The sequence below is a fragment of the Corythoichthys intestinalis genome, chromosome 4 (genome assembly GCF_030265065.1).
Source record: "Corythoichthys intestinalis isolate RoL2023-P3 chromosome 4, ASM3026506v1, whole genome shotgun sequence".
NCBI classification, from domain to species: domain Eukaryota; kingdom Metazoa; phylum Chordata; class Actinopteri; order Syngnathiformes; family Syngnathidae; genus Corythoichthys; species Corythoichthys intestinalis.
The window spans coordinates 12,567,235-12,591,456 of NC_080398.1; the positions used below are offsets into that span (position 1 = coordinate 12,567,235).

General features: G+C 37.6%; 2 protein-coding genes across 12 annotated transcripts in view; one reads left to right on the plus strand and one right to left on the minus strand.

Moving 5' to 3' along the window:
• The first annotated feature begins 767 nt into the window (after positions 1-767).
• LOC130914454 (allograft inflammatory factor 1-like) lies at positions 768-2,221 on the plus strand. Its single transcript, XM_057833662.1, has 6 exons — positions 768-872; positions 967-1,028; positions 1,119-1,185; positions 1,252-1,293; positions 1,362-1,527; positions 1,610-2,221. The coding sequence occupies exons 1-6, from the start codon at positions 854-856 to the stop codon at positions 1,692-1,694; spliced, it is 441 nt and encodes a 146-aa protein (XP_057689645.1). The 5' UTR covers positions 768-853; the 3' UTR covers positions 1,695-2,221.
• Positions 2,222-5,830: 3,609 nt separating this feature from the next.
• LOC130914452 (uncharacterized) overlaps positions 5,831-24,222 on the minus strand; it is a 40,103-nt gene continuing 21,711 nt past the window's right edge. For 5 of the 11 annotated variants that reach the window (XM_057833650.1, XM_057833649.1, XM_057833653.1 and 2 more), the window contains 10 exons: positions 24,012-24,205; positions 23,731-23,796; positions 23,616-23,654; positions 22,980-23,042; positions 18,554-18,727; positions 14,150-14,512; positions 13,626-13,748; positions 11,106-11,216; positions 10,946-11,026; positions 5,831-8,147 (listed from right to left, as the gene is read on the minus strand). In XM_057833650.1, coding sequence (XP_057689633.1) covers positions 8,118-8,147; positions 10,946-11,026; positions 11,106-11,216; positions 13,626-13,748; positions 14,150-14,512; positions 18,554-18,727; positions 22,980-23,042; positions 23,616-23,654; positions 23,731-23,796; positions 24,012-24,205 — 1,244 coding nt within the window. In that variant the 3' untranslated portion in view covers positions 5,831-8,117. Of the gene's footprint in view, positions 8,148-10,945; positions 11,027-11,105; positions 11,217-13,625; positions 13,749-14,149; positions 14,513-15,378; positions 17,228-18,553; positions 18,728-22,979; positions 23,043-23,615; positions 23,655-23,730; positions 23,797-24,011; positions 24,206-24,222 lie in introns of those variants that run through there. The other 6 variants (XM_057833651.1, XM_057833656.1, XM_057833658.1 and 3 more) reach the window with 6 other exon arrangements.

Here is a 24,222-nt window from a genome sequence, read left to right on the forward strand (position 1 = left end):
ATATACAAAACTTAATTTTAAACAACATCAACCATGCACTTGTACAATACATTATGATGTCTTGACACACATTAAGAATAGCTGCTTCACTACATGGAAAAAGGCACATTAAGTTACTATCACACTTAATGTTTTTAATGATATTTATGGGATCAAACTAACGCATTTTTCGGACGATAAGGTACATCATCAATGAACAAATTTTCATACATAAAGCGCATGTGATTATGAGGTGCATTAGTGCAACCGCATTTGTAATTTTGTTTGTTATCTTTTAACGTTATAATTGTTTTATTTATGGGCTTGATGAATGGCACATTTCTTGAGCACTTCACTGGAGCAGTCATGCTAAACACACACAAAAAAAGGGAAAGAAAAATGATAGAAATCATTAGTCACAACCAGAATTCATACATAAGGCGCACTGTCAATTTTGGGGAAAAATAAAGGATCTTAAGTGCACCTTATACTATATAAGATAAGAGTCTTATTAACAAATATTTATTCTAATACTGTAATCATGACTGCTTTGATTGAGGGTTGGAAAGATTTACGTTATTTATTTTTTTAAATGGACCTTGGCCAACACCGTACATTACAAATGTCCCAAAAATGTGTTTTACTCCAATGATGTCATTTGCAAAATTATTTTGAGAAACATCCCGTTTTGTTACTATAAAGCAAATGGGACATCAACGTACCTCCAAGCAAATGTGTATGTCTTGTGCAATGCAGTTCTTGTGAAAAACTGTGAATGTTTGATTGCAGCTTTAAAACGGAGTTCACTTCCTCTTCTAGTTCACTTTAGAGAAGCAACGTTAGACACCACAGCTTTTTCTTCCGCAGAGCACAAATGGACAACAGGGTTCAAGGTTGGTTATTTTCCTATACCCAAGTGTTTTGCAGTTCATTATTTAGCATCGTGTGAGTCGCGCTATTTACTTTACTAACTTTTGTTGGTGGCAGGTGGTAAAGCGTTTGGCCAGCTCAAGTCTCACCAAGAAGAAAAACTGAATGCCATCAATGAGGTGATAGATTTGGAAGCTTTTAAGTCAGCAACAAAATGCTAAATGTCTAAAACGGCAAAAAAAAAAGATTTTGGTGTTTTCCTACCTCAGGCTTTTCTGTCCGATGAGCAGTATGCAGAAGTGGAGGACCTGGCCTCAAAGCTTGACATGTTTAAACGTAACAGTACTTACTCGCTGCAGATGTCATGTCTGATTCCAACTTAACAGTTTTCTTACATTGCAGAGAAATACATGGAGTTTGATCTTAACGACAAGGGTGATATAGGTAAAAAAAACCTTTGGATTCACAAAACAATTCAGAAGGCCTGAAGAATTGTAATTAATTAATTTTAGACATGATGGGCTTAAAGCGAATGCTGGAGAAACTGGGATTGGCTAAAACTCACTTGGAGTTGAAAAAGATGATGTCGGAAGTGGTTGGAGGAACGTCCAAAGAAACCATCAGTTATGCTGATTTCCTAGATATGATGCTAGGAAAAAGACATGCCATTTTGAAATTGTGAGTGGAATTGTCGATCACCTTAGTTTTATACAGTATTAGGTAACAGGGATATATTTACATGTGACATCATCAATTGCAGGATTTTGATGTTCGAAGGCAAGAGCAAAGAGGAGAAGAGGCCCGAAGGACCAGCTCCCCCCAAAACCTTCTCACAATTACCTTGAAGGACCTTACGATCGAATCCCGGAACTTATCATGTTACACAAATTGTTATGGATGGACCTTGTAACTGATTGATTTAGTCAACTGTGTTGGTGAAAAATCTTGTATGAAAGAGAAGGAGTGCACTACTGTTCTTGAACTGGCAGAGACACTGTTAATTCCAGTCAACTAGTTTGAGCTGTAAATCTAATGATGTCAGATAGGGCCTACATCACTGCAATCCTACGCAATGTAAACATCATTCTACTCGATGCCAGTCGTTTTTTAAAAAGGACACATTTTTTGCTGTCAAACTGTTTAATCTCGTTAAAATATTTGAAAATTATGCAACAATTGTAGATTTGTCACCCATTATACCGTATACACTTCTTCCTCTATTACTTGTCTTCTTATCTAATTGTAGCTATATGTATATGTGTAAAAGGAATTCTAAACATCTACATATTACTCTAATCCTTAGGAACCAATAAAGATGTTTTTGTTCACGTTTGAGATGAATGGTTGGATTAAAAAAAAACAATTTGAGCCATATCCACAAAACTTTGCAGGAGCGTGTCAAGAAACGCTACAGCACCTTCATGAAAAGCTACAGCACCCTCGTGACCTTCGTGAGGATTAGTTGTTCAGAAAATAAATGACTGAATGAATTAGAAATGTTAAAATTATACCTAAAACATTGTTGGAAAAGTCAACTGATTTAAGTTTGGTGACAGTTTAACCCTGGAAGAGAGAATTTCTGTAAGTGCCAGAGTATTTTGATGAGAAAAAAAAATCTTTATTGTTCTATACTTTCGGGGGGAAAAAAATCTAGGAATGGAAGGTGCAATGTTTTACTACAGCAAGTCTTTTCCCTGGTCTTCCATGGTAGTGCGTTCAGCACAGCTGAAGCTTGTAAGCTGTATTGAAATTAAACTTTCAGGAACAGAAAGAGGGAAGTACTTGAAGAAAAACACAGATCAGTGCTTGAACTGACATGTACCATTTGATCCCAGTTTCAAATGGTACATGTCATTATCTCATCCCATGTAATGCATCAATGTTTCACACCGCTGTGTGCTTTGCGCCTGACTTACAGAAACGAGACTAGGTTGGTTGACATTTACCTGAATTGCAGAGGTCGGAAGAGTAGCCAAAAATTTTACTCAAGTAAGAGTAGCGTTACTTCAAAATAATATTACTTAAGTAAAAGTTGTCGGCCAATAATAAAAGTAAAAAAGTATTAGGTGAAAAGAATACTCAGGTAAATAGTAACATTGTTATTAACTGCTTATTTTTTTTGTTGGATTTTTTTTTTTTTTTTTTTTATTTAAACAATGGTATTTTTTTTTCTGAGCACAAAGTCATCTATATGGACTGTTGTCATAATGATGCTGTACAATAACCCACTAAACTGCATTAAGCCAAATGAATACAAAAAAAAAAAAAAAAAAAAAGAAAAAGAAAAAAAAAAAATTAATTCCGACGAGAGGAAAAAAAAAATACATAAATGAAGCATTATTCGTCCAAAAAGCATGACTGCCCTCTGGTGAAGAAAATAGTTCAGAGTTTGAATTATGAAAAGTTCCTTCATTTCTACTATTTTGAAATTAAAAGGATCACATCTCCGATTTTCCGTGATCGATGCCATATAAAAACTGTGAGAGAGGTTAAAATCCGTGCTTTCGAGTCATGATGAGGGCAGCACTCTAGATCAAATACTTCAGTTTTTACGGTGCTTTAAAGACGCCGCATGATTGAACAGGCTGGCGTGAAGGCAGAACGGCAAGCGTCTGATTTGTGTAATGGAGTCATGTGATTATTGTTGGGACTTCTCATTGGTGAAATCGGTGGAGCTACCCCGGTAATACACCATGCACGTCTCTACTCTCGGCATCGCTGGCAAAATAAATACCGTATTGGCCCGAATATAAGACGGTGTTTTTTGCATTGAGATAAAGACTGAAGAAGTGGGGGTCATCTTATATTCGCGGTCTAGACGTTATACCCATTCACGACGCTAGATGGTGCCAGATATCATTGAAGCGGTGTTCTGTCATGACAGATCTCAGCTACTCTCAAGTTTAACAAGTTTGCATTATTTTATTGCAATTTTTTTCCTTATTCAGATTTGTTTCAAGACTACAGTTAGTTAGACTTCACTTTGATGGTTAATGCAGTTATTGCAATTTTGTTGTTTTATCACAATAGATGGGTTTATTTACATTTCAAAAACCAGAAGCCATTCATTTACGAATGTGATTTCACTTTAGTTTACATATTTAAATATTCAGATATTAAGATTTGAATGAGGAAAAATAACATGATTTTTCTCTCAAATATATTGTTAGGATCATTTGTTTCAGATGTACAGTAATTATTTTCTGTATAAAAATTAATTTGGTGTTCAAAAAGTCTTTTTTTCAAACTTGAGTCTTGAAAAAGAGGGGGTCGTCTTATAATCAGGGCCGTCTTATATTCGGGCCAATACTTTAAATAAATCTAATATGTAGAATAAAGAGGAAAAATATAACGACTCTTGTGTAGCCCAAAATAGCAGAGAAAGAGTAGTGTTTTTTTCTTCACATATCTACTCAAGTCAAAGTAAAAAGTATGGCTTAGTAAAACTACTCTTAGAAGTACAATTTTCCTCAAAGTTAGTCAAGTAAATGTAACGGAGTACATGTAATGCGTTACTAGCCACCAGTGTTGTTAATAACGGCGTTACAATATAACGGCGTTACTAACGGCGTTATTTTTTTCAGTAATGAGTAATCTAATTAATTACTTTTCTCATCTTGGCAACGCCGTTGCCGTTACTGAGGCGGGAAAGGCGTGCGTTACTATGCGTTACTAAGTTGGTTGAATAAAAAAAAGTCAGAGAAACGGACTCACGGGGACGAGAGCAGAGCAGGAGTGGGGAAGACGCCGTTGCAACCACGATGCTAGGTGGCTCCAATAATACCTGACTGCAGCCATAGCCGACAAACTACACCCACATGACACGGTAGATATCATATTATAGAACTAGATGCAAATGACAGACACTGCTGCATTGCCAACATGTTTTAAGGACTACATGCGTTTGTAAACAGCCGCCATCTTAAAGCAGTAGACCTCTCAGGAAGGCCCTGATGTAGAGATCCTTCCTAGCGAACCTAAGTAAATTTTTTTTAAATCTAAAATGCTCCTAAATCGGCAAAATCTTAACTTAAATCTATCTTTAAATGACGAAACAGTTTTAAAACTTACGCATGTTTAAAGTAGACAGAAGGGAACTAATGCAATAACGGGAGAAATTTTAACAACTTTAACGATTGATTCACAACTTTAAATGACTTCCACACATAGCAAAGGTTACTAGCTAGTTATCGCAATACCCTTTTGTCTAGTTAAGTTGAGGGTAAAGAATTGGGCTAGGGCCAATTGTCCCCCAAACCCTTTAAGCTTCACATTGTGTGACCTGTTTTTGTTTTGTTTTTGTTTTTTTTTGAAAAAAAAAATATATATATATCACTAGTTACTTTCCCAAGTAACTAATTACTCTTACATTCAGGTAACAGTTACTAACGCAATTACTTTTTGGGAGAAGTAATTTGTAACTGTAATTAATTACTTTTTAAAAGTAAAATTAACAACACTGCATGGCACTAAATGCGTTAGTAGACAGCCGCCATCTTAAAGCAGTAGACTTTTTAGGACGGCTCTGTTGTAGAGAACCTTCCTAGCGAACCTAAGTAACTTTTTATCTAAAATACTTCCAAATCGGCAAAATCTTGACTTGAATCTATCTTTAAATGATGAAACAGTTTTAAAACTTTCATATGTCGAAAGTAGAGAGAAGGGAACAAATGCAATAATGGGAGCAATTTTAACAACTTTTAACAGTTGATTCAGGGTAAAGGGTAAATTAGGGTAAAGAATTGGGCTCGGGCCAATTGTACCAAAAACCTTCACAAAAAACTTCACATAGTGTGGCCAATTTTTTTTTTTTTTTTTTTTTTTGAGGGGGGAAAAAAAAAAAAAATAATTATCACCAATTACTTTGCCAAGTAACTAATTACTCTTACATTCAGGTAATTGAGTTACTAACGCAATTACTTTTTGGGAAAAGTAATTTGTAACTATAATTAATTACTTTTTTTCAGTAAGATTAACAACACTGCTAGCCACCTCTGCTGAATTGTGCCAAAGCAAGAATCGCAGCTTTTTTACATCATAACATTGATGATGAACTCAAGATTTCGTGTATAATTACTAAATCTTGCTTGTTTAACGGACATTGCTAAATGTGTTGTTCTCCATCTCAGTATTACCCAGCCTTTATTGAAGCTAAACCATATTTTATTGAAAAACTTGCATACAAATACACAGAAATGTGGACAGCCAAATTATGCACTTGAAGAATTTTGATTCTTGTATCTTGCATATGATGTAGGTGGCATTCTGTATTGAGATTAATAAAAAGGCAGTATTTGTATTGTAGTAATAAATAACAGCACCGTGTGGTGTCGCCGCAGTTGGGAATCACTGCTTTATGGAATAGCATTGGTGAAACATTTAATTCCTACTTTGCACGGTATAAAGTGAAAATAGACCATTAAGAGGCAGAATAATGCTTATTTGAATGTTTTTTTTTTAATAAAAGACAAAGAAGAATCACAAAGCAACAATATTTTCTGCCATCTAAAATCTATTTTTCCCATGTGAAATTCTAAGTTTCTTCTGGGGAGGTTGCTGTTGTTGTAGCTACCAAGTTTGCGTACAATACTAAGAATCACGTGGTCTAAAAAGGGCCAGGTGTGTTAGACAACTTCTATGTTCTACAGAAAAGTACATTAGACAGCAAGTGAGAGCAAATCTACTTAGACTATGTGGTAAAAGGCTTTACAAACTTTCTTGATATAAACTTTGTGACATCTCTAAATGGAAGCTTGGAAAGCAGCTTTTTCCTTGAAACATCACAGTACATCAAATCACATGAAACAGTTGCTACTTTACAAATAAGTTACTGTATAGTAGAACATGTAAAAAACAAAAAAACAAAATTGTGCTCTATGACCAAAAAAAAAAAAAAAAAAAAGCCACATTTAACAGGACAGCTGCCTTCACTTTCCAATTGCGCTTTACTTAGGTAAGCCACAAGCGCAACGTGTTCTCATAAGAGTTTAGATGGAAATTGTACAAAAGGTTACGCGTAATATTCGGTCATATTTGACTGTTTTACAGCAACATTAGTGTCACTACGTCTGAACGTAAAATGTATATTCCCATTAATGTAAATGAGAGTAAGAAGAGGGCTTTTGGGGAGAATATTCAGAATCATGAAAACATATTTCTAAAATATATTATTCAGAAGGAAGCCGTTCAAAGTAAGTAATCCCCCTTTTGCACGCATTCCTCTAAAATTCTCATGAGAACTGGCTCTTCAAATGACTTTACACGGCAGAACATGAATGTTGGGAACAATGAATAAATGGACATTCGTCATACATTCCGATTGAGGTCTGTGGTCTTGTAAAGTATATTAAAACCTGAGAGAAACAGACCAAAGTTTTAAACGCGCATCAATCGAATGTATTCAGAATTTCATGCCTGAGGGAAGCACAACGTTACCACGGCTAATGAATGGCGAGCTGATTAACACGGTGTTCCACAAAAGGGATTGCGTAAAAGCAAATCATGGAAGAAAGTCTTCAATGGAGATGTCAAAATCAGTCAACAGCACAATGTTAAATCAGTGGGGGATATGAATAACTTAAAATTTTCAATTTGTACAAATACTATAAAAGCTTTAACCTATAAACTCCAGAAATATGTCAAAATAGATCAAGTTTTAATTCAAACTTTACAAGAACGTGTAGGCTACAGGTTGTCAGCTGGTCATAAGAGAAGGAAATTTTGGTTAGTTTTCCTGAGCAAAACCAAAAAACGTCCTAATTAATCAATGTGAAACTTAATCCACACAATGTTATCCTGAATGTAATGCATGAATAGACAACAGGAAAGAAAACTTCCCTTGAGAATAGACTTAATGTTCCAAGTAGTACCAAAGGAACGAACACTGACAATGGAACTTAACTTTGAAACAGTGCATTTGTAAAACAAAAAATAAAAAGGGAAGTAAACATGTTCAAAAAGAATCATTTGCTACAACTGGAGAAAAAGAGAAATAGGTTTAAAAACAATGGATGTGGATCTGAGAAGCTTTTCAAACACTTTGAGGTGAGGTTCGATCAGCACGGTGCAGCCCTCCTCTAACTTTCTAGGAACAGCTCAAATCATAAAGAGAAAAAACAAACACGATCTACTCAGATTCTGCTACAGGGTGCACATTCAGAGATATGTGTGTGTGTGCGTTAAGAGTGGGTTAGTTGGTGTGTATTGAGTGCTGCACTCTGACCAAGGGATGTGCGAGATCAAAGAAGTAGCTGCTTGTGGTGCGTCAGTTACAATGCTGATGCGCCGCCATCTTTGCCCTGCAAGAAACAATGATCAAATTAGGTGAGGGGCAAATCATCATTAATTGGGGTCCTGGCCAAGTGCATTTTGCCTGGAGATTCAAACAATACAGAGGTATGAAAAAGTATATGAACTTTTTGGAATTTCTCACATTTCTGCATAAATTCCCCATCAAATTTGCTCTGATCTTTGTCAAAATCTCATAGATGAAAACCCTGCTTTAACTAAAACTACCTACACATTTATAGGTTTTCATATTTTAATGAGGATAGCATGCAAGCAATGACAGAAGGGGGAAAAATAAGTAAGTGAACCCTCTGCCTAAGGAGACTTAAAGAGCAATTGAAACCAATTTTTACTAGGGCTGTCAAACGATTAAAATTTTTAATCGAGTTAATTACAGCTTAAAAATTAATTAATCGTAATTAATTGCAATTCAAACCATGTATAAAGTATGCCATATTTTTCTGTAAATTATTGTTGGAATGGAAAGGCAAGACAAAAGACAGATATATACATTCAACATACGGTACATAAGTACTGTATTTGTTTATTATAACAATAAATCAACAAAATGGCATTAACATTATTAACATTCTCTTAAAGCGATCCATGGATAGAAAGACGTAGTTCTTAAAAGATAAATGTTAGTACAAGTTATAGAAATTTTATATTAAAACCCCCTCTTAATGTTTTCGGTTTATTAAAATTTGTAAAATTTTCAATCAAAAAATAAACTAGTACCTCGCCATTGTTGATGTCAATAACCATGCTCACTCATGGTACTAACCCATAAAATCAGTTGGACCCAAGCGCCAGCAGAGGGCGCCAAACACCGAAAAACAAGTAACAAGCGGACATTTCATTGTACTGTCATTTTAATCTGTTTGAGCGGGGCATGTGCGTTAATTGCGTCAAATATTTTAACGTGATTAATTTTTAAAAAATTAATTACCGCCCGTAAACGCGATAATTTTGACAGCCCTAATTTTTACCAAACAATTTAAATCAGGTGTGTTCCCAATCACTGATGAGTGGTTAAAAGCTGCCCTGCCCACTATAAAACACACACCTGGTAAGTATGATGAGAAGCAAAAGAGCTGTCTGAAGTACTGGGATAAAGGATTGTTGATTTGTATAAAGTTTGGAAAGGATACAAAACCATCTCTAAAAGTCTACATGTTCATCAATTGACAGTCAGACAAGCTATCTACAAATGGAGAGAGTTTGGCACTGTTGCTTCTCTCCCAAGGAGTGGACATTCACCAAAGATGACGCCAAGAGTTCAGCGCAGAGTACCAGAGAGGTAAAAAAGAAGCCTAGAGTGTCTACTAAAGACTTACAGAAATCACTGGCACAGTCCAATATTTCTGTGCACACATCAACTATATGTAAAACTATGACCAAGAATGGTGTTTATGGAAAGACTCAACGGAAAAAGCCACTGCTGTCTAAAAAAACATTGTTGCTCATTAAATGTTTGCAATAAAGGCACTTGGACACTCCACAGAAGTATTGGCACAATATTTTGTGGACTGATGAAACCAAAGTTGAATTGCGTGAGATTAACACACAACGTCATGTGTGGAGGAAAAATGGAACAGCTAACCAACGTCAACACCTCATCCCCACCATGAAGCATGGTGGAGGGAGCACCATGATTTTGGGCTGTTTTACTTCCTCAGGGCCTGGACAACTTGCAATTATTAATGGAAGAATGCATTCAAAAGTTTATCAGGATGTTTTGCAGGAAAACCTGAGGCCGTCTGTCAGACAGTTGAAGCTAAAAAGAGAATGGATGCTGCAACAAGACAATGATCCAAAACACAGACGTGAATCAACTTCAGAGTGGTTTCAGAAGAACAAAATATATGTTCTGGATTGGCCAAGTTAAAGTGCAGACTTAAACCCCATTGAGATGCTGTTGCATGACCTAAAGACATCGATTCATGCCAGACATCCCAGGAATCTGACTGAACAACAGCAGTTTTGTAGAGAAGAATGGGCAAAGATTAGTTCTGATCAATGTGCCAGACTGATCTGCAGCGACAGTAAGCGTCTGGTTGAAATTATTGCTGCCAAAGGGGGGGGCACAAAATATTAAATGTGATGGTTCACTTACTTATTTTTCCCCCTTCTGTCATTGTTTGCATACTATCCTCATGAAAATATTAAAATCTATAAATATTTAGGTGGTTTTAGTTAAAGCAGACATGTATTTCATCTGTGTGATTTTGACAAAGATCAGATCACATTTGATGGGGATTTTATGCAGAAATGTGAGAAACTCCAAAAGGTTCAGATACTTTTTCATACCACTGTAGCTTGCCGGTAACTCTTAGAAATTATATGACACCGAATAAAATTTTCGTGATCTGATTGGTTGTTTGCGATCGGTTATTTTCACCCACTTTTTAATGACATCATGGTCCATCCATTTTGGACCAATTTACCGGCGGGGATAGCATGTTCGAAGCTCTGAGCGAAGATAGTTCTTTTCTAATTTACCCTTATGCCTTTAAATGAGAAAAGTTGTGGCTTTCTTGTTAAACAATGAAAAAAAAAAATCAATGTATCCGTGTGTGGGACAAGCATGCGCAGCTCGCCGACTTCCTGGATGCAGCTACGTCAGTATATAGGGGGCTACCTTATCCTAATTTTATTTGACTTGACATCTCACTAGTTTGCTCTCACCCACACATTTGCGATGATAAAAATCTTTCTGTTCTCTAGGGTGTAAAATTTGAGAAACAAATATTACTCCTGTGAAACTTAACGAGTCAGTCAGTTTAATGGCCTGAATGTAGCTTTGTACCTTATCTTGGTCAACGTCACTGTCAGCAGTTATGACGATTCTTTTCTCCACGCGAGTCTCTGAGGAGCCACTTTTCACTATCTGGTTTTAGGGAATAAAGGAAATAATGATAACATGATAATTTCAAATATTAGAGCAAACTGAAAACTTCCCAGCTGACCTTTGAGATGTGTGTGGTGGTAGTAGTTATGGTGGTGCCACTGGTGGATTCAGAGATCTGAGAGATGGACTCTGTATTTTCTTTGTCCTCTTCTGTCCCATCAACGGCACCCTGGAAAAAAGGAGACCCAAAAATGAATACGTACTGTTGTGGACAGTAATTATACAGTATACTCTATCTGGACTCTGCCTTGTATTTCAATAAGCCCTCTACTCCAGCATTTCAACAGTATGCAGTCAGAGAGTAATAGTGTGCTGCTCTTCATTAGTCCAAAAATTAAAACAATTGACATTTTTGTGGTGTGATGTAGTGTGCTGTGCGATTTCTCCAATGTAAACTTGGTACATTGGCTGGAAGGGGAAAAAAAAAAAAAAAAAAAAAAAAGGGGGGGGTTTACAATAGGGATGTTACATGGAGGGCCTGTCAAACATTTGACATTAAAATGAATGCTGCAGATATTATTTTTGCACCCTTTTGACATAAATACTGCCAAGTACAGACAAAAAGAACACTGAAAACGAACGACTGTCGATTCATAGTGTGCATTACGAGGGGTGAAAGTGGCTAGAATTTTTTGCCGGGCCTCCCTGACATAAAGGTGCCACGCAGCCAAAATATTGATTTTGGGGGGAGTGCGAGGGATGATCAAACCTCCTTAAACCACTGCAAAGAGCAAAGAAAACTGCTTTTGACACAGTTATAACACACAATAAAACAACAGGTTTTACAAATGAATTAGGCTACTGCACTACTGCATTACACTTACAGTACAAGGCACAGATGTGATAAATAATATGCAAAATAACAGTTTACAAAACACCAGGAACCCCAACCTCCATTTCCTATTTTTTTATTTAAAACAAAACCTCAATTTTAACTACTTCAGAACATAACTTAAGAGAATATGATTTAAAATAAAATTGAAGATAATGTACTGTAAATATGGACTTTTTAAAAAAATAAAAATATAAGTATCATACATTAACAAAAATAAGTACAAATGACTCTTCTATCATGCACATTGAATTGGAATATATTTTAAAGATAAAAAAAAAAAAAATCAATAGTTGCATTAATTATAAGGAACTAAATAATAAGTAGTCAACAATGAACAAAAACAAGTCCAAACGTCCATATTAAGGGGCAAAACACACAGGATGCTATGAGTGATGGCAAAATGCAAAAGTCATCGCCATTCAGCTGAAAGTCAACACAAGAGGCGCGATGCGACCGTAGTGGCAAGTGACAGCGACACGCATTGCCCTCTGGCAGTGTGTCATTGCTCGTCTATAATTGGCTATGAATATGGAAGGCATTTCAAAATTTCCCGTTTTCTGAGCACCAACAACTTGCTATACTGCTGCTTTTTTATTTATGTCCTGGAAATCATGCCGAGAGTTTTCATAAAGTATGTGCTGATCGCACATACACTGCTAAAATGAGGTTTTTCTTTTCTTCTTTTTTTTTTTTTTTTAATGACAAGCAATGTTATACAACCATTAAAACTTGTAAAGAACAGAAAATGTACAAGAGATACGAGAGAAAAATTAAATATCCATGTTGACTTTTTTTTTCTTCCCCATGTTGACAAAGTGTGGCGTGTGGATGTTAATTTCCGGGTTGGCCAGTGTCCTCTCAAAGTGATTTGTCGATCAATAAATCAGTTGCTGATTGGTTGTTGTGCCAGGCGAGAGCGACAGAAATAGCATCACTTCCTATTTTCTTATATCGGGTCGCCGGTCCGCGTGTACACGTGTACGTGTACAAGCGCAAAATTTCACGTGCACTAACCTCGCGTTTTGCTTAGCTGCAAGAGGGTTGGCGAATTCCGCCTCATCGCATTTGTTCCATAGAAAATGTATTGAACGGGAGCGACATGGCCTCCCATGTGTTTTGCCCCTAACATTGAAGATGCTCTGAATCTTCTCATTAGAGAAAATAAAAATTAAATAACAGTCTGTCAGCCAATTGAAGACTCAACTGAGTCCAGGGTGGTTTGCTGCACTTACTCGTACATCGATGCAACTCATCAGAGTCAGATAGACTGAGACCGAGCCACTAGGTAGAACTCCATGGAATAAATAATAAATATTGGTGGAAACTGATTACGCTACACAGGCACTCGATTAGGCTTGTTGTTAACAATTCTGTCTTTAAACCTGACGTCAGTAGGTTGTTGTTTTTTTTCTTGAAGATGCATGTGTAGCAGCCTGGCATGTTCTTTTAAACATGGAATTTTGACAGTTGCCGTCATATTTTCAGGATTAAAGCACCGTTCCGGCCCCAAATCTTTTACCGGAGCGGCGTACCGGACCGTTCCGGCCCACTTTCACCCCTGCCTATTACAGTAGGAAGTGTCATCTTATTAAGCATCACCCCGATAGAGAATGGGGCTCTATTGCCATGCCTGCCTATTCCTAGCAGAACGTTTCACATGTTGTTGCTGTATCTTCCTCTAAGCGACTACTAATTGACAACAAATGGAACAAAGTAGGCGAGGCCGGCGCTTGCAGCCCCTACCTTTGCAGACTCGTAGGTGACGGTCTTGGTTGGGACGATAGGGACCTCTGTGGTAGGGATGCCACTGGGTAAGGAGTTGGGGACAGCTGTGATGGTGACTGTCTGGGTCTGCACCAGAGGGGGCTGTGAATAGGAGCATAGCCCCATGAGTGGCTGTTTAACCAGACCCTTTTACTATCCACAGCAAACCTTTCACACCATGCATGACTTTAAAGGCCCGATTCACAGTGAAACACTTTTATGAATCATTTCTTTTCCATCACCCCACAAGGAAAGCAGAAAATGAGCAGACAGGGTCCCAGAGATGAACAAAGATGACAGAAAAGCCAAGATGGTAAAAGAAGGTCAGATGTTTCTTGGCAGCATAGAGAGCACCATCGCCATATCTCAGATCCTAGTGCACCAATGACTCCACATCAATATAAGTAATATCCATCACACGTTTTTCCACACTTGGCAAACATTGAAATAGCCCAAAGATTGAAGCAAGACAAAGAATGAGCACGTGGGAGACAGGAGACTACCTGGAGGCTGCGTATGACCTGTGGAGCAACGCTTCTGAAATAGGAAGCAGGGGAATATCCAACAAGAGTCTCAGAGTGCTCCGAAAGTCTGGGACATGAACAGTCTTCTTTGTGGGTTTCATTTAAGTAGTTACTGCTGGAGTCGAAAGAGGGAGGCAGTTGCACCATCTCCACCTCTACCATTGGCACCACGGAGGATTCAATTACCACAAGAGTTTCCTGATCGCATGACTTGTCAAAAGCAATTCTGGGAACCATGGCACTACGACCAAGGCTAACAGTGGGACTGGACTTGTTCATGGACGTTTCCTCAAGTACTGCCTTGGTCTCTGTACCTTTGCGCATGGGACTAATGTGCTCGCTCTAAAAGAAAAAACAAAAATGCCAATCCATTTAAATTATCGTAATGTGACTATACCATGTGTACTGCAATGGCGCATCCCTTAACTGAAGGTCCTTCAGCTGAATGACACGTCAAGGCAACATGACATTGAAATGCTTCACTTTAACTAAACATACAGGGATATATACTAGTACGTATCTCAGCGACTATAGTCAATTTATCGAAGAGACTAAATGTTGTTATGAGACCAAACAATAGAGGTTGAGATATTTATTCTTATTATTGGGGACAAAGATTTCAATAGTAATATTAAAATCAAACGGGGGTCCCGGTGCCGGGATTGGCGATGCGGCGGCGTAGGGTTGGTCGCCAACGGGCTTACTCATAAGAGATTCACACGATTACTGGGTTCTAGATCACAGAACTGATTTGTGTACACTCTACCCCTTTCAATCACTTAGCTTATAGGCTTATAGACACCCCCACCCCCATTCTCCTCTTTCACTGGCCAATAGGCCCCCACATGGTGTAAACCGGAAATACATCTCGCTGACGACAGCACCAGCATATTAGTAACTAGTTTAGATGTTCAATGTATTTCTAGTTGTTGTTTGTGTATGTGTTTCTTTTCCTTCTTCTCTTGTATTTCTTTTCTTCTGTCCCCCCATAATCCCTTCCTGTTCGCTGCTTTGTCATAATAAAAAGGTATTTTGAATGATCACAATGGGAGTATGTCAGACTCTCAATGTGAAACATTAAAACTGTTCAGAATCTGGGCACTTAGACTTCCATTCTCTGTGTCAAACAGCTGAACAGGACAGGTTTAAAAAAATAAAAAAAATAAAAATAAAATAAAATCAAACTCCCCCCCCCCACTGAACCTCTCCCTCGAATAGTGGCCTGTGCTTGAGGATTTGATTTTACCATACACAGAGAACCAGAATTTGTGAATGAATGATGAACAAATTGTGTTCCGAATGAAGTAACTAACCATTTTATTTGAGTGACCATATTTCAATAAGGCTGTGCCGTTATTGGTAGAAAACGCTATAAGTTTATCCACTTGACAGTATAGTTGGGTCTGCAACAACAGTGCATCTGAAGCAGACAAGCACAAGCGCTCTGTCCAAGTTTTTAAAATTGAGTTTCATTTTTGAAGACACTTTGCACAACTGTAAAGAATTTGCTGGTGACCGTTTTCTTTTATCGTGTTTTAATTGGTTGGTTTCTTTCAAACACATGTCTAATGGGTTGTTTTAAAGAATAAACCTTTGGTTTTAGCCTATTTAGCATTTCATGTCAAAGCAAACAGTAAACCCTATGTACCTGTTAAGTTTTTCGGTTTTGATGAGTTGCACTGCTTTTATAATGTCACACAAATACAGGTGTATTGCCTTTAACCAAATCAAGGCATTACATATGGGTTGGTTTGGATCAGCGGTAGAGTAGTCATGCCCCAACCCAGAGGCTGTGGGTTCAATTCCCTACCCCGGTGACCATTTCAAGTGTCCTTGAGCTAGATACTGGATGCCATGTTTCACCTGCCACGTCCTCAGTAGGTAAATGATGAAACCGAGTGTAGATGAGTCTCATAAAATGAGACTACAGTAAATATTATTAAAGTGTGTATTGCTTATGAAGAGAGGCATTTCTGTTCAAAACGTTGATGTACCCACCTGCTAATTAAAAAAATAGAGGTCTTTTAAACCAGAGGTAATCATTTGGAGGTGTAATGTTTAATATAACAGGACAAAAAATGGCTAAAAAAAAGACTTGTGCTATTACTTGGTTGCTTACATTAGCCATTGATTTAACAATAATAACAACATTCTGCAAATCTCTAAAAATGTTCTGCAGTCACACAGAGAAAGTGAAAATATCTACTTTCCCTCCTTCTCTCACTAACATGACAGTTATTAACTTGTATATAGTTACATTACAATAAGCATCTTGATACGTGGATACTCAAAACAAAGTACAAAATGCATGAATACACAACCAGTGACATGTAAATGGAATGCTTTTATTATTGGTCATGCACAAGTACCCATGCAGTTGCTATAATCTGCCTTGTCCAACACGAGTTAAATCAATAAGACATGGTTTAAGTATTACAATTTAGCTGCCTTGTAGATTCTCATCATAGAAATAACATGCTGTTAAGATGATTTTTTTAATGAATGTCTCAAAATACAGCACCAAAACTAATACAGTAGCTGACTTCACGAATGTTCAATTAAGATCAAAGTTTAAAAACCACCATTGCCACATTGATAAGCTAAAATATCTTAAAAATGTCTGTATTTCACAGTGTGCATAAAAGTAGTTAAAAGATATGTTGCGAGGCAATATAAAAAAAAAATCACTTTGATAAGGAGTCCAACAGAAAGTCAGAAAATATGTTAGAGTGCTGAATTCAATCCCAGTTTTAATCACTCAGATTAGAAAAGTGTAAAGCTTTAAGAAATGGAAAAGGGTGAAAATCTGGTTCCACGACGAAGGAAAAAAATGGCAGTTTTTCAAGTGGACCGTAGGATGAGAAATGAGGAATGCTACGGTGATGTCAGAGAGTAGGCAGAGGACGTAGAAGAGAAAACGAGATGGCAAGGTGAATGGTTTCTGTCTCCGCAGGTCACACTCACACCTGTGTGGGAATTCCACAGTGTCCAGACGGCCCCTCAGCTGCGTTTGGAGTAGAAGTCTAGCAGGGGGCCGCGCGGGAGGCGGGTGACAAACTGAAGGAGGTGGGGGGAGGGCAAGGGGAGAGAGATGAGAGGGAGGAGTTTTGATGGCCATTGACGTTGCAAAAATGCCAAATGTCAGCATTTAAAATGTTAAAATTTAAATAACATCATGGAAAATGTTTGATTTGATTTTTTTTCAAGCACGGAATTTCTACCACATGCATTTTAACATGCATTCCTTTTTTTGTTGTCTTATTTTAGTGCATCCAACTGAAAAAAAAAAAAAAAAAAAAAAAAAAGACAGTCTGCCTCACTTTAAATTCCAAGCAAGCGTCTATAATTATAAACTCTAAAGTTAAGTGAGTTATAAAAGGAATTATGTTTAACGACAATGACAGTACGTAATGGATTATCATTATGGATAATATTCGTTAGGCCGTGCAAATTCTTCAGAAAAATAGACTTGTATCTCAGACTATCCATAGTGAACCTATATTAATTCCAAAGATGAAATTGGTGTGATTTGAAAAATAAGACTAAACATGTATTCGGAGATTTTGTTTCTGACTTTGTTGGTGTTTAAAGGGCAAAAATATACAGCACAGTTGTGAATCAGACTTTTCATCACAAAAACAAAACCAAAAAAAAAAAAAAAAAAGTTTGGAAAAAGCAGCAGTGGAATTTAAATGCAGCGTGGAAAGGATGCAAAAAGGCATAGTAGCAGAAAAAGTATGATGATAGTACAGCAGGTAAACTGCTCACTGTGGAAATGTGCAAATTGTCCAGGAAGGGGGTCATTTCCCATTGTCATGCGTCATGTCTGTCAGCATGCGATGTGGACATGTCAGAAACATCTGATGCATATGCGATGTAGCACGTTGGCAGAAATTCGTAGATGCCTCATCAGAATTTTGACTGAGTCAGAATATAAAAGTGCAGAAACGATTCAACCAGTACAACCGCCATTCTTCATCAGATCATGCGTGTACTGCATCGTACATGCTTTTGCCATGAATAGGACCGAACATGCACACACAGTCCGTCACCATCAAATGGTCATACAACCAAGAAAGCAACCTGGAGGACCCTCATCAAATGCTATGTAATTTCAGTCAGTTGTTCACATGGAACATGATTAAAACGAATTCATAGAACTTGCACATTGATAACACGAGAGAACCAAGTGATGCTTCCCAAACACATACAACAACAACCTAGAGAGCTGTCAAGCTATGAACAAATGTCTGATATCTAATGATATGGTGCATGCGTACACTATATGCACAAAATAACTGTATAAGATGTGCACGTACACGTGTTTTTTTTTTTTTTTTTTCTGTTTGATTTTGTGCTGTTTTTTTGGTGTGTGAGACTTACCCCATCTGCACTGGGCTGCCCATTAACACCAAGAGTACGCAATGGTGAATGTGTTGACAGACGCTTGTCCCATTCGCTAGGCCTGGTCTCCGGTACAGCTTCCATAAAGTTCCTCTTTAGCTCACTGATACTGGCATGGTGCCTGAGCAGGTCCTCTTGAGGCTTATCAAACTCCTACAAAGGGGAAGGCCAGATGGAGGGAGGGAGGGAGGAAGGGAAGCAGGGTGAATGCAGACAGATTGTAGCCAAAATAAAAAGGGGGGGAAAAAAGAGTGGAAGCAGGTAACAGAACGATTGAGGAATTCAGAAAATGGGGAATAAGAAAAGGAGCACAAGGATTGGGAAAAGATCATTCATAAAATGATTAGTATATTTGGCAAAGCTTTGATTAAGTGGGATTAAAAGAGCAAAAGCATTGTTATTGCAAGACACAAGTTGTGTGATTTTATTCAACTGATTATATTCCAACTTGTGCAATGATTTGTCCAACAAAAGACTATGCACAAGTGGGCAAATTGATGGCACCTCTCTATATATGAAATAAAACCCCAAAATGGCAAATGAATAACTTTGAAACTAACGTAATGATCAATTTAAAAATTCCTGAATGTTAAACAATATCAGCATTTACTTTTTAATTTTCGTTGAACAGAATTATTTATTAAGTACGGAAACAAAAATGATGATACCATCAACCCAAAACCTTTTGAGGTGATCACAGCAATCAAAGTATTTGTGCAAGTGTCAATGAGACTTCTGTACGTGTCAATAGATTTTTTGACACATTTCACATGTGCAAACTGCTCCATATGTCTCATGCTTGAAGGGTGTGCACTCCAGATGCCAGCTTCGAGCTCCTTTCACAGATGTTCGGTCAGATTTAGATCGGGACTCAGAAAGTCACTTCAGAATAGTCCAATGCTTTTTCCTTAGTCATTCCTTAGTGTTTTGGCTGTGTTTTAGGTTATCCTGATGGCAGACCCATGAACTCTGACTGACATCAGGTTTTCTGACACTACACAGCACATTTCCTCAGCAGAATGCCTTCACAGTCCTGAAATTTCATTGTATCACCTTTAATAAACTGTGATTTAGATGCAACAAAGCAACCACAACATAACTGAATGTCATATTCTGTTGCTGGTCAGATTTTGTTTTGTTACAGAGTCGGCTGTGGGAGCGTTCCCGACGTTGTACCTGCAGCCAATTCCAGCTCCTCAAATTTAGAATATAAACGCAGGCGATCCAAGAAAATGGTGCCGAGATATTGACTTGCTCGTCGCCATTTGACACCCGTTAGTCTAGTGCATTTGCTAGCTTGTTCGTCTGCCGCCCTTGTTTTGAGAGGTGCAGGTATTTGAGTGTTTATTTTTGTTGTTTTATTGGCTCTCTGCCCACCGCTTAGGTTAGCATTACTGATCCCTGTCGACCTATTGTCCCATTTTGTTATTCCCCCTTTCCTGCAATCACGTGTATTTTTGGTTGTATTTAATAAAGATTTGAAGGCACCCCTCGGTTGTTGTCTGCTTTGAGTTCCAACCTTGTTTCCACGGTACAGTAGGGATGGTGTTCCTTTCGCGGTATGCTTTATTTTTGCGTCTATGAACAGAGTTTATGAAAATTATAAAAACGTGAGACGAGTTTGTGAAAATGCATATTCAAAATCTACAAAGCTGGGAGAAAGTCCTTTGTACACATAAGACAAAACAAGCTTTTTTTTATAAGGCACATCAACTTCATGTTTTACATCTGTTAAAGGAAAATTCACGTAAAACGTAATGGCTAATTTTGCTAGTTCACTTTAAAATTTATTTTTATTATTGACTGTTACTTTTGTAAGGTTCCAGAGATCTAATTGACCAGGGTCACAAGTTACAACAACAGAGGGGTACCAACAATTTAGTCCACATGTGTAAAAGTTCAAATCAAATACTTTTAGAGCACAGCACAATGCCTGACGGTATCTGGAAAACAGTGAGCCAGGAAGTTGAAGTTGTAATCAAAGCAAGTGGCTGAATGAAAAATGCAGCAATACAATATTGAATGAACATTTACCATCAAGTTGATCTCTGCAGGTATGATCAAAGGACCTACTGTTAATCAGTACCCCTTTGGTGCGGAAAGCAACTTAATGTTAAGTGTCCACAAATAAAATACTTGAATACAAAGCCAGGAGGAATTACTAATTGTTAATAAATAATTGAAAATCAAATCAAAGGAAATTAGATTACATTCGACTGCAAAATTGTAGAAGAAAAAAAGTAATGGCAAGGCATTTCAAGCAAATTAGCAAATTAGATGGCAAGAACATAGAAAGGAAAAGTGCAAAAGCAGCACAGGAAAATAGTGATGGGTATATAAAGCTCTTTTTGTAAAGCCCTTAAACACCGGGGCAAATACTTATGAAAACAGGTTAATTACTTAAAGCATTAATTATCAAGCACCACCTCCAGGCAAAAATCAAAGCTTTAAAATACCCTTGCTTTGAAAAATTGTTGATGCGCACGCACACATGTCCGCTATTCCGCCGACACACACAAACAAAGACCGAATATCTTTGATATAGAAATAAACATTGATGGATGTTTGAATTATGTTATTGATGACAGATGTGGGGGAAAATGTCATAGTAAGAGTGTCCTTGTGTAAACATGGTAGGGGGTGATAATGTTGGATGGAGACGACTCAAGCATTTTTCTGAATATACTGTACTTTACAACACTTTCAATTGAATTTTTTTTCTGTTGTTGCTCACAACTTGTACACAGTAGGAAAATACTCGCTCACATGAAAGATATGCATAAAAACTAGTTTGCTTGTTGGCTGAAATAGATCGCTCTCTCTCCATATACTAGAATAGTATACTGTATATAGGGTATATAATACAAACTGTAAAGCTAAATGAAAATCAGTTACAGTTTGTCATGAGAATCAATCGTAAATTCTTATATTACAGCAATAATGTCCTAATGAGTCCTGACTGAGGTAGCCAGATATGTGGCTACAGCCATTAAACAAATACATGCATAGCTAGACACTATATAATACAATGGAAAATTGACACAGGGTTACTAATCGCATCGTTGGGATTTCCACAGCAACTTGGCAACATATCACCTTAAACCCACTAAAGCGGTGCTTTCATCAGAGAAGGAAAACATTTTACCGTACTTACGTTTTCATCCATTTTTGTTGAAAAGAAGGTATAGCTCTAAAGCAATGGTTATATGGAATTGGCGTTCCATTTGAACCACGTATTGAAGCTTCAGTGGTGAAGATTTAAACAGGCTGTAGGATGTAATGTTTAAACAAGTTGTACCCAAACCTTTTTGCATATTGAGCTGTTTTTCAAACGACCAACCCAAAATGGTCTTCCAATAATGAGGTAGATATGCAGTATAAACACTATGTAATATTTTACTATTGAATACAGATACAATATTGCGTATTCCTCATATACACAAAAATATATACTGTACTGTATTTTGGCAAAATTAAACATTGTGGCACACAACAATTTAGATCATTCTTGGTTGGTAGTACCATGCTATCAAGACTTGCACGAAACTCAATTGGAAAGAAGCCTTTTTCTTATTAAAAAAAAAAATCATGGATCTCCGTCTCAGCCCCCCATTGGTAATTAATGTCACAGTTTTATGAAGTGTGTGTGTGTGTGTGTGTGGGGGGGGGGGGGGGGTGACATCATTCTACAATAATGCGTAGGGTTAGGTTTTCAGTTGTTCACTTGATCTCCTGCTCTTGTATTTGGCCGACAAGGTTGGATATGCTGCATGTGTTGTGAATCATCCAAAAATGAGATATGACTTGCTGTCATGTTTGTCAATCAAAGACCAGACATAAGAAAGGGTAGATGAAAGGTTGAAGTAGCTAGGACATTAGTTCCTCTGCTAAACCTTGTCTGGTTTACCACTCTACCTGTATGTAAATCTCATCAAAAGACAAATCCAATAGCAAGGATTTGTGTACTAGCAGACACCATCAGCCTTCTAAACAAGGACATTATCAGTTCACACAATCTCAGTCGATCGCAATTAACGTGTTCAGTAGCTCTGATCTAAACTACTCTCCGATATACTTTCTATTTAGAAATTTCTAGTCATGTAAAAGACCAAGGTGGTATAAATAGCATTAACATTGTAATGCAGGCTGACATATTCACCACCTCTATTGCTCATGACTAGAATTGACGTGAATAGCAGCCTTATTGCTACAAGCATTTAGTTCAGCTGCCCTCTCCTCAAGCAAATACATATACGTTAGCACAAACACACATTTGTTTAGTAATCTACATACACAATCAGATGTGCTGAATGCAGTCATGCAAGCGTGATATGAAATAGCAGCCAATGCACCAAAGAGCAAGAAACCAAAGAAAAAGGCTGACATTTCCAGTAGGGATACAAACCTCCAACATTAAAAGGCTATGTCTCATATAAATTGAGTCACCCTCAATTTTCTTAGCTTTTTTCTGTGAAAAATGAACAGAACAAAAAGGGAGGTGTCAGGGTGTCAGTTTCCTTAAAAGGAGCTACAAGTCGTACATGCACACGATGACGTTTACTCAAGTGTTAATTTGAAGAAAAGAAATAAAAAAGGAACTGCGATGTGTTGACATGCAAAATTGTTCGAGGCTAACGGCGTAAACTAATGATAAACTCCGTATAGGTTAGGTTCTCTAGTCTGATGTTAAATAAAGAAACCAGCATTGGAATAAACCACTGGTCAACATGCCTTATTTTAAGTGCACAGTGAAACCATGCAAATGCCTTCAAGATATTGCAAGGGCATGCAATGAGAATACGGTCGTATGTTAATAAATGCAAATGTGTGTCTGATCTTGAGTAAATAAATGTCACAATTACACATAGTGGCTTGCAAATATTATATATGATCAATTTCTTGCATGTTCTACCAAATAAACTGCAGATGCCTTAAACATTATATGGGCTAGCTATATGGATGTATATAAAAAGAAGATGAAATTAGTTTTGGATAAAGTTATATCTTCATCAGAAATGACACACACGGCTAAGAATCTGACCTTTCGCAACTGCACCACCTCTCTGCTCGTCACCTCAGACTGCGAGGAGAGAGGGAGATAAGTTAGCATACCTGTCACTGGTTTTCTTGAATGGAAACTGGAGTCTGACACTAACCTGAATGTCCCCATTGATGGAAAGTGTCATTGAGGAGTCAGTTCTCTGGTCAGTCCATACTGCTGACTACAGCAGCAAGAGACATAGTTCAGAGAACAATACCTGCTCAGTCATCTCGTTATTTTGTTTTTACTTATGAAAATATTTGAATTGCATTCATTATTTTTGAGACACATCATGACAAACTGAATGAGGCACCAGCTTTTTAAAGGATTAAAAATGTCACTCCTTTGACAAACAGTAAACACTTGAAACAGTAAATGTAAGAATGAAATAACTACCTTGTCCTCCGTTTTGGATGGCTCAACAACTTCTAAAGTGACCTCGAGCTGTCTTTCTTCTTTGATGCCTGTCCTAATTGGAGTGGAGGTCTGGGGCTGATCGAAGGGTGCCATTGGAATTCCAGCCTCTGCCAGAGCAGCTTGAGAGAAGACTGGAGCACTGACAGGACGGGCACTTCTTTGCGTGACCACCACTAAATAGAATAACGAC

Coding starts and splice junctions, on each gene's coding strand:
- LOC130914454 (XM_057833662.1), top strand. Junction 1,186..1,251: donor AAAGCTTGACATGTTTAAAC/GTAACAGTACTT, acceptor CTTACATTGCAG/AGAAATACATGGAGTTTGAT. Junction 1,528..1,609: donor AGACATGCCATTTTGAAATT/GTGAGTGGAATT, acceptor CATCAATTGCAG/GATTTTGATGTTCGAAGGCA.